The 9,778-nt window shown below is 36.1% G+C and overlaps 2 protein-coding genes across 2 annotated transcripts; one reads left to right on the top strand and one right to left on the bottom strand.

Annotated features, from left to right (window-relative positions):
• Positions 1 to 1,198: 1,198 nt before the first annotated feature.
• LOC113701048 (RING-H2 finger protein ATL1-like) lies at positions 1,199 to 2,994 on the top strand. The gene has a single exon (XM_027221506.2). It carries the CDS (start codon positions 1,340 to 1,342, stop codon positions 2,567 to 2,569), a length of 1,230 nt encoding a protein of 409 aa, XP_027077307.2. The 5' UTR covers positions 1,199 to 1,339; the 3' UTR covers positions 2,570 to 2,994.
• A 3,805-nt stretch (positions 2,995 to 6,799) lies between these two features.
• Positions 6,800 to 8,428, bottom strand: LOC113701486 (transcription factor bHLH94-like). Its single transcript, XM_027222174.2, has 3 exons — positions 7,794 to 8,428; positions 7,134 to 7,538; positions 6,800 to 7,050 (listed from the first exon to the last, which is right to left on the bottom strand). The coding sequence occupies exons 1-3, from the start codon at positions 8,184 to 8,186 to the stop codon at positions 6,955 to 6,957; spliced, it is 894 nt and encodes a 297-aa protein (XP_027077975.1). The 5' UTR covers positions 8,187 to 8,428; the 3' UTR covers positions 6,800 to 6,954.
• Between the last annotated feature and the right edge of the window lie 1,350 nt (positions 8,429 to 9,778).

The raw sequence follows: 9,778 nt of genomic DNA, 5'->3' as shown, positions 1-9,778 counted from the left end.
AATATTATCTGGGATCTCAACTTTAGTCACAGGGCCTCCTCGGTAGTAAATGAACTACTTAATATAATAGAATTGTATCTTAAATTGTGAATTTCGGCTATTTTTGAGAATTTTATTTTTTCCGGTGAAATAATCTATTTTGCTTAAAAATCAAACTTTACAACTTAGGAAGCGTAGTGCCCTTAAACCTGGGAAGAATTGTATGTTTGATTTAAAATCTTTCCTTAATAATCAAAGAGAGTAAGAGCATCTAATGTTGCTAACAAATGCTAGTTTTTTTTTTTCCCTTGCAAAGGATTATAGTAGAGAAAACATGAGATTCACCTTTTTACTGGTGGCTGGACGAAATAACAAATTTGGTTAATTGTTGGAATAATTTACGTGCAAGCACATTGAAGTGGATATTAACACAAGCAAAATGTTGAACGTGAGTGCCAATATGACAGTATCCCTTAAACTTCCCATCATAATAAAAGCCAGTTAACTATTAACAACCAAACACATAATGGCTTAACTTTTGTTTATTCAATGTGGTACACAATATTGGCTTTGTTTGGATAATAAGTTTTATTTGCCTACAAAAAAAATGCTTGCATCACAAACAATAATATCTCCGACCACCTTTTTATATTTTCAATAACAATTTCATCTCATCTTAAAAAATGTATCACAGTATTATTCTAAATAACATTTTCAAATAATCTCCTGTGTCCAAACATAGGATAATGAGTTATTTATTAAAATTTATTTGTTTATATTATCATTACATTTTTTAACTATCTATTGATCTCATATATATTATATCAAAATAGTGCTATAATTTTTTTTTAAAAAAAAATTATCTCAAATAATCTACTATTCAAATGCAGTCATAAATTTTCAAATCGACGAAGGTCTTAAAAGATTGCATGTAATTTCTGAGTTTCTGGATATTAATGATGATCACAACGTAATCCCTCGATTCTCAGAAATCAGTGGGGATCTTTTAACGTCAAAAGTCCCACAAAATTACGTTAACGCGTGAAAAAAGTATTCAAGTCCATTGACTTCTATAAACCGGTAAAAGAATGAGACAAACAGCATTGACAAGTAAACTCCCCCAGCCTTCAACTGAAAGTGAAATGCCCCCACATATCCTACCAAAGTCTTAGCATATTGGGTCCTCAGTTTTATTTGTCGCAATCAAAATTATGGCCTGGCCAAAGAGGAGTTGTAGAACCATATAATTTTATGATTAAGAACTTTATCACCATAGTCATAAATCATTCATTTTGTTTCATATCTAAGGTACTTTGTTGAATCCCTTGTTGAATCTTCCTCTGATCTTTGATAATTATTCATGATGTTTTTTGATCATAGGAAACTGTTAGTTTCAGATAAGAATACTAGAGTTCTTCTTGTGAAGGAGGCTGTTACATCTTCATGTTTTATGCTTTGTCCATCTCCTCCTCACAGGAATGATGGTTCAGAAGTTCATGAATTATTTCCACCTCCTCCACCAAGCCAGAAGAATAGTATGCCTACATTCTTGGTTCTCATGCTTTGTATTCTCGGAGCTGTATTTGTTTTTATTTGCTATCTTGCTTTCCGTAGAAGATACCAGACGAATTTGAGGAATTCTATAAGGATTTCATCATCAGCTGATGGTGCTCGTGACGAATTTCTTGATGAAAATCACGGCCCCAGGGTGCATCATCCCGTATGGTATATTCGCACAGTTGGTTTAGAGCAATCGGTGATTGACTCCATAGCTGTTTTCAAGTATAAGAAAGGTGACGGCCTGATTGAAGGAACTGATTGTTCTGTTTGCTTGAGTGAGTTTGAAGATGATGAATCTCTTAGGCTTTTGCCAAAATGTAGTCATGCTTTTCATATTACTTGTGTTGATACATGGTTGAGATCCCACAAAAATTGTCCACTGTGTCGTGCCCCAGTGGTTTGCGATACTGATGTCAATACTAGTACAGATGTACCTCAGATGAATACATCACAGCCAGTTTTGGATAACAGATTGGATACATCAGGTCCCAGGGAAGATGATAGATTGGATAATCAACAAGAAAGTGATGCAGTTGCAGAAGCCATGACTAGTGAGTTGAGAATCGGAGTTGAAAATATCGGTCCAATATCGCATGAAGAAGGCAAGGTTTTGGAACTGCTGAGGAAGAATTGTAATAATTTTGCTGCAGGGAAGAACAGGGTTCGAGTATTGAGTGATTTGGCTGATCATCGCGTAAGGATTGGGGAAGAAATGCAACCAGTAAGGAGGTCACTTTCAATGGACTTGCCTTCTGCTTCAGTGATTTATGCTGCAGTGGCTAAGATTCATCCAGTAATAGACGAAGGGTCTTCTAGTATTCAGGATCTGGAAGTGAAGAAACAGAATTTAGAAATAGTTGCAGCAAAGCAAGGGGATAAGAATTCAAGCAGACATAGATCAAGAAAGAGTTTTTCATTTGGGCGTTCGCTGCAGAGTGTGCCTATGCGTATGAAGAGGTCCTTCTCATCCAGTGGCAAGGTCTCGATACCCAGACATGGCAGAAGCCAGGAGTTAGTCCGTTCATTTTGAACCTTCCCACACACTCAGTTCAGGTCCTCTGAATTCTAGCTGAGGATAAAAATTGGTGTATGATGGTCCTAAACAGTTGAGGAATTACCACTAAAACTATTACTTTGCAGAACTGAAGTTGTAAGTGGGCTGATTCCAAATTTCATCGATCTTTGGATGGATCATTCTCAAGGGATGGCAAATGGACTCATTAAGATGATAGTTATCTCAAAAAGCAATAGATTGCTATTCATTTTTACTTTTCTGATGAGCAATGATGATGTATTTTATTACTCTGAATCAGGAAGAAATTCAGGAATATCAGCTTTTGCATAGAGCAATGGATTGCTATTAGCGTGATAAATTGTAGGTCATCTGTCCAGCTTCTAGTTGCAGGTTATCTCCTTGTAATTCATGCTTAGTTCCCTCTTTTTCTTGTTCCTCAATTTTGTCTGTAGCATCTTCATATGCATCTTCTTAAATGTGGAAATCCCGGTCTAAGATAATAAACAAGATACGTAATTTCTTGCTGCAAGATCGTCACTTCAGCACATAGAAGTGGGGAAATCGTTTGAATTGGTATATTGTATCAGCTAAGTAAATACTAAGCCCAAAAATTTTCCAAATGTAACAATTAATCTGATCAAGAAATGATCTTTTAAAAAAATCTGACAACAAACACGCTGATCCCCTACGTGGAGATTCAATCTATTTTAGCAAAACATATTAGGATCATTAGATCCATAATGATTCATATCCACTACTTTCAACATTCTATTAAGCATCTAGATTGAGTTTTCTACAAGTTGGCTCTCGTCAAAGATTTCTAGTCCATGTCCATTGCATCAGACTTGGTTTCAAGTTTATAATCATCTTGGTTTCTCCCCGGGGGAGGTGTCAACTGTCCGGAAATCTAAAAAATGCTAGAAGATGAAGTTAATGAAAGAATTTATTATGATTCCAGCAGTCGACCTTGACCTTATAGATAGTGCAATTTGCCGTATTACACATGCTGCTTCACCTAGTTACTACTACTACTAAAATCTCTTGACCTTAGTAAACAAATTCATTGGCCTCGGACATCCAACTTCAAGCCAATTAACTAAATAGAACAACTTGTTTCCCTTTCTTTTCTTAGCAGTGTCTTCATTTATTTCTGATATAAAAAAAATTCTCCATGACAACTAACTAAAAGATTCGTCCCTTCAGCCAAACTGCTGATGCAGAAGAAACCAGGACTCATAGAGCCACAAGCAATTAATTCATACCAAAAGGTCCATTAATCAACGAAACTTATATTTGAGAGCCAACAGTCCCTTGATTGACAAAACTTGTAACTAAGAGCTTTGTGATGCTGCCTCATTTCCAGGAAGCAAGAATTTGTCATGCTGTAAAGAAAGTAGGCTCAAGCTGAATGGCTAGAATGTTAAGATGCATGCCGATCCAACTCTATCCTGACTAAAATTGCAGAGAATTTTTAAGGGATTGTGGATATTCAGAACTAGGAGGGGCCTGAAACTAAAGAATCATTAATAAATTGAACACTGATGCTTCTGTCAAGACCAAAGAAAAGGTAAAACAGGTTTAGTGGTGGCAGCTAGAGAAAGCGCTGTGCTTAATTAAAGTTGCAAGGAGCTCTTATTACCTCTATAATTTGCCTATAGTAATTACACGGGGTTTCTGCTGTTAGAGATCCAAATTTGACAACTCTGATAGAGACCATTTTGTTCTTAGCTGTGCCTTTTTCCCCCCTTCTTGCAAGGCAATCATGTTAGTCATAGGTCTTAAGTAAGTCACCATTGCATAATCCAGTAGCGGAATATATCCTTCCCACTGAGGCCCATATTGATAATTTGATCTAGGCCAGGCCAGTTGGTCATATCTAATTAAGTTAATGAAAATTTCTTTGTTTCATTGTCTAACACCTCCCCCGCCCACAATTTAGCAAGATATCCAAAGAGAAAAAAAAAAGGAAAGAAAACGTACGAGCTTGAGAAGTTTTTTACATGAAGAAAGAAATCCAACTGAGTTAGCGTCCAGATTCATCCTGATTTATCTTGAACTTGTAAAGGGTAACTTTTCTCAAGCCAATGGGGTGGTAAACTGTGGTAAGACTATCAGACTGATAACATGTGTGTCTTCCCTGATTGATTAGGCCTGCAAGGAAAGATCCAGGAGCAAGATTACAACTCGTCTGTCATCAACCTTTTTTTTTTTTTTTTTTTAATTACTGATATAGGAAGTCTACGGGCACATGAGCTCAGAATGTAAAAGCTTTTTAAGGGGACCAAGATTCTATGCTTTTTACGTCCAGGGGAAGAAGGGTTTGCAGGTTTTAGTGTACCTTCAAGATCCTACTTCATAGATAGGTAGCTTTCTTCCGGGATGTGGGGATAGCGTTTTGAACATCTAGTGGGAACAGAATTTCTCAGTGTTGACTTCGCTTTGCAGGTTATACCAAGGCCTCTGGACTTTTCTGCTTGTCATGTTATGTTACTTTTGAGTAAACTTAAACAAAATAATTTTAGGGGGATAAATCCATATGATAGATCAAATATGATAAAAGTGAAACACAAGGGACTAAATTAATAAGATAAAACACAAAAAAAAAAAAAAATCAGATGGAATTTGTGATCAACTTATTTGATAGCTATAGAAATTTGATGATTGTGCTGAATTCTTGACAATTGACAAAAATAGTGAACATCAACCTAGCAGGGAGAGAGCTTGGCTCCACCTCCACAGCAGCTCTAAAGTCTGACCATTAAATTAATATCTTGAAACTCTAGGGGCTTTTTCAGCATTTTCGTGATAATAACATTATAGTACTCATTAAAGAAATGATTAATTTTTTGTATATTAACGGTATATATACTTTTACTATTAAATGCATGATATATATAATTCGAATTTGAATTTGAAACATAAATTTTACGTATATATCGTATATCCAATCGTAATAATACATACATCATCGTCAGTATATATAAAATTTATTCTTAAAGAAATCATAATAGCTCTTCTTCTTTAGTTAAAAAGGAGAAAAAAGAAAAAAAAATAGAGTGACTTTCCTCTCGACCGGTCAACTTGGAACTCATGAGTCATGACTTTGCCTTATCAGCTGCCAATTTAGTTCATAATTATCTGACGTGATGCAGATATTGCTTTGGAAATAAAACCCTTTTCTAACCGTAACTGGTTGGCAGTTCTGCAATCATATTGGTATTTTCATTTTGCAGCAAACGACGAATTATTTGCAAACTTTCAACCTTTTAGAGACCCACAGCCACCATCCCGAGAAGTACCAAATTTGGGGAAGGCAACGACTCAGTTTCCTCATACAATCCAAAACCAAAAAAAAAAAGGTCGTGGGTCCATATGCTTGTGATTTTTTGGTACACAAGATCTTTCCCATTCGTGATCATATTGAAAGATTCCCCCACAAAATTGACAGATATACCTTAATGAAAAACTCCCCACAAAATTAACAAATACATACTTCATTGCTGGTATAAGGTACTTGGGTAATTTTGGACCTTTTGAAGCCTTGTTTGGATTGGAGTTTTTCCAAATTTTTTTTTAAAAGTTTTTCATAATCACGTTTTTGAATCTTTTTTTTTTTAATCACACATTCATCAAATTGCGTGATTTAGGTGAATTTTGGGCCTTTTAAAGCCTTGTTTGGATTGGTGTTTTGCAAAGAAAAATTTTACGCTTTTCATAATGACATTTTTGAATCATTTTTTTAAATCTCACATTCATCAAATCACGCGATTTGGGTAAAATCTGGACCTTCCGAAGCCTTGTTTGGATTGGAGTTTTCTAAAAAAAAATTTTACTTTTTTCATAATCACAATTTTTAATTATTTTTTTTATCTCACATTCCTCATAAGCCTTGTTTGATATTTACCTCTTTTGTAATCTTTTACACAAGAACGTAAGAATATCGTTAATGAAAATGAAACGCTAGAATATTAGACTCTAGAAAATTATTAGGGTGCTACCAGGATTCGGAGGCGTAAACTTTGGGTCATGTCTCAATCAAGTAGGCCCACCTTGAGTGGCCCATGTTTTCAATTGATGTGACATTCAGTTGGCTTTTGATGGCACAGAATTTTGAGAAGTTTTCAACTTTTCACAATTATTAGTGTTCTAGTTGGCAAAACAAATTAGGAATTAGCCATTGCATGGAACGGGAACAGAATATTCCTCTGAAAAACATAGAATTAAAAATTAACAATTGCAAATCTATTTACTTCAAATTTTATATATATAAAAATATTGCAAAGGACAGAATGGTTGTGACAATAATGAAGATAACAGCTAGTTTTCAAGAATAATGGAAGATGAAAGGCTGGGGTGATGGATGGCATGGCATGGCACGGCACCATATTTAAGCTTTCTTCTCAGCTGGACGCCGCCTCCTCATGTATCATGCCCACCAAATCATGCACAGCAGTGGCTATTTCATTCACTGAAGTTAGCTGACAATCATCTTCAACCTATTTTGTACCAAAAATGTTCAATGCGTCTAAAACTTATTCTTGTAGAAAACAAAATAAACTACAGACTAAGTTGAACTTACCTTGACACTAAAAGAATAAAGTACCAAATGGTCTCTCGTAGTAATGTTCAAGTGAAGGATGGCAAGGCTCAAAGAGTGAAACCCTGTGATTAGTGTCAATAGCTGTTTTGGTCTTCTTCTCGTCAGTAGCTTAATATTGGCATGGTTTTCTGCCATGGTCACTTCAACATCAGCTATTGTAGAGTGCTTCTCAGCCATGGCATCGTCAGCGGCCATGGAATTATCCATGTTTTGCCGACTTGGACAAGTTGAGTACTGAGGAAAAGTGAAGAAATTGTCGAAGAGTTTGGAGTGGATGGTGGACGATTGCTGCCTCACTTGTTTGTGTGATTGAAGGAATTGGAGGAGTTGTTCAAGCTCCTTCACAAAATTAATGGCTCCCCCTACGATTGATGCTTGGTCCCCCTGCTTACATTAATAAGTTAAAAGAGCAAAGGTTAATTAATTAAGCAACTGTCGTACTATTATTAATCATTTCAATTACGCAAAAACAGTGCCGATATTGTCAGTTTCTGCATTCATCATCATTCAAGATTTGTGATTCTTAACTTTGGGAATTGTGTTAATCGTTATTATTTTACGTGCACCTGAACCTATACATGGCCAACCCACCTAAATTATGCAAAAAATATTAGTGTGTGTTGTGTGTGTAAAATATACCCTTTGAGCGTAGGAAGGTGGCATCATCGATCGGAGGACGGCGAGATAATCATTCATTTGTCGCCGGCGATTTCTTTCCACCGCAATGTGAGTCATCCGCTGGTTCTCCATTTCTTCCTTATTCTTGAAGCTTTTGGTCCGCCTTCTTCTCTTCCTGCCAGGCATAACAACCGGAGCTAGATTACTTCCGGCTATCGATCCCTCAACAGTGCTTGTATCCGATGAAGAATTGATGCTGCTCTCCCAAGCCCCACTTATCAAGCCTTGCTCAAAAATTTCAGAGTTGATTTTTCCTTGATTTTCATGGATTCCAAGGCCCCATAGGTCACAAAATTCTTGGTTACAACCATAACTAAAAGGATCTTGTTGAAAAACTATGGTTTCTAAGGCCATTCTCTTAACTATTGTTCTCTTCTTTCTTTTTTCTTGGCCAGCTAATGCATGTGAAAGGGAAAACTGTCTTTGTCCTCCTTATATAGGCCTCATCAAGTCCTAGAATTGAAGGACGAAGAATTGATAAATGCAAGTTGAACCAATCAATTGTTTATGTTTAAGAAAGAATTACAGCAGTTACACACGTGAGGCCGTGTCTTGACATGTATGTGTCCTCAAGGGGGAGAGAGGGGGCAAGAGAGAAGACATTTCTCTTTTTCAATTGACAAGTTGAGATGAATCATCTAAGACCTTTGAATGATGTTCTTGCTAAACTTACTAATAAGGTAAAAGAAGTATATTATAACAATTTTTATGCTTGTTATATTTGGAAACATTAAGCGTGTGGGCTAGACACACACACCCACGCTTTTACCAAAAGAAATTCGAGGCTAACTTTCTTCCCAAATAGTGTACGTAATTGCCATTTTTATAAATGCTGCTGCTACTTCATTTTTTTTTATCTTTAGGTGAGAAGGTTCGAATCCACACTCTCTCATTTACACTCTCTTTTCTTGTAGTTTCGTATCACTCAATCCATTCATTCCCTTTATCTTGCTATTTGACAAGGGAGAAAACTGAGCAATTGCATAACCAAGGACTGTGATTAGATAGTATCCAAATATATGGACACGGGGTGATTCAGTTGAGTCCTGTCTGATTACTTTTAATTGGTCTAAATTTATACGGTTTCGGTCAGTGAAAAATATATTAATCTTGCAAGAATTACATTAATTGAATATAAATGGTCAATATTCTAGAGGACTTGCCGAGTTGACTATGTGAAGTATCTCAAGAAATCATTCGCCAAGAAACTCTGAAAACGTGAGGATATTGACATCGAATACTGTTACTGGCAGTCCGACTACTTAGTAGTTTTTTGTAAAAAAAAAAAAAAAATGTAAAGAAAAAGGTGTCAATAAACATTAGCTACTCTAAAATAGTGTAAACATTTATCTACTGTACATCTGCTGCATTAGAAAATTACTGTTAAAAATGCTAGTACATGGGTCCAATATATAGGACGTCAAGGAATAATTACTTGATAATTCCATAATGAACTATCTCACAGTTTTCATCACGACAATTATTAGTGTCATGACAACTTCAAATGGCATAAAAATCCCAAATGGAAAAGGTCATCCAAACAAGAAGCAATGCTAGATTGCAATCAAAATTCTTGCAAGTCTCCAACAATCTGTGGAGCCTAAAAGATCAAATAAGACACCTCAATCAACTCATGGTAGTCAATCCTTTCTTTCATCACCTACCATAGTTTCGACCCTTTTCGTTCCTCAAGCAAAGAAGTTAGTAGTACTAAAAACCAAATTGATGCATTAGCAACTTTCTTTCTTGGTCAAGCACCATCAAGATTTGATATCGCATTTTTGTAAGGTCCTGGCTTGTCTTCACTCGGTCACCATCTATGTTTGTGCATGCCGGAAAGAAGACTTGAGAGAGAGAGAGAGAGAATATAAATACAGTAATTTTGAGGACAGACATGGGACGTTTAACAGAGATAAGTCAGTAGGGTTGTCGTTCGCATTGAAGAA

The sequence above is a fragment of the Coffea arabica genome, chromosome 7e (assembly GCF_036785885.1).
Source record: "Coffea arabica cultivar ET-39 chromosome 7e, Coffea Arabica ET-39 HiFi, whole genome shotgun sequence".
NCBI lineage: Eukaryota > Viridiplantae > Streptophyta > Magnoliopsida > Gentianales > Rubiaceae > Coffea > Coffea arabica.
The sequence above is the reverse complement of the archived record's forward strand: the minus strand, read 5'-3'. Positions and strand labels throughout refer to the sequence as shown.

Excerpts from the sequence above, each read along its gene's own strand:
- LOC113701048 (XM_027221506.2), top strand. The coding sequence starts at position 1,340 with ATGATGTTTTTTGATCATAGGAAACTGTTAGTTTCAGATAAGAATACT.
- LOC113701486 (XM_027222174.2), bottom strand. The coding sequence starts at position 8,186 with ATGGCCTTAGAAACCATAGTTTTTCAACAAGATCCTTTTAGTTATGGT. Across the intron at positions 7,539-7,793 it reads CACCTTCCTACGCTCAAAGG|GGGGACCAAGCATCAATCGT; the intron begins GTATATTTTACA and ends TAATGTAAGCAG. Across the intron at positions 7,051-7,133 it reads TTTATTCTTTTAGTGTCAAG|GTTGAAGATGATTGTCAGCT; the intron begins GTAAGTTCAACT and ends GGTACAAAATAG.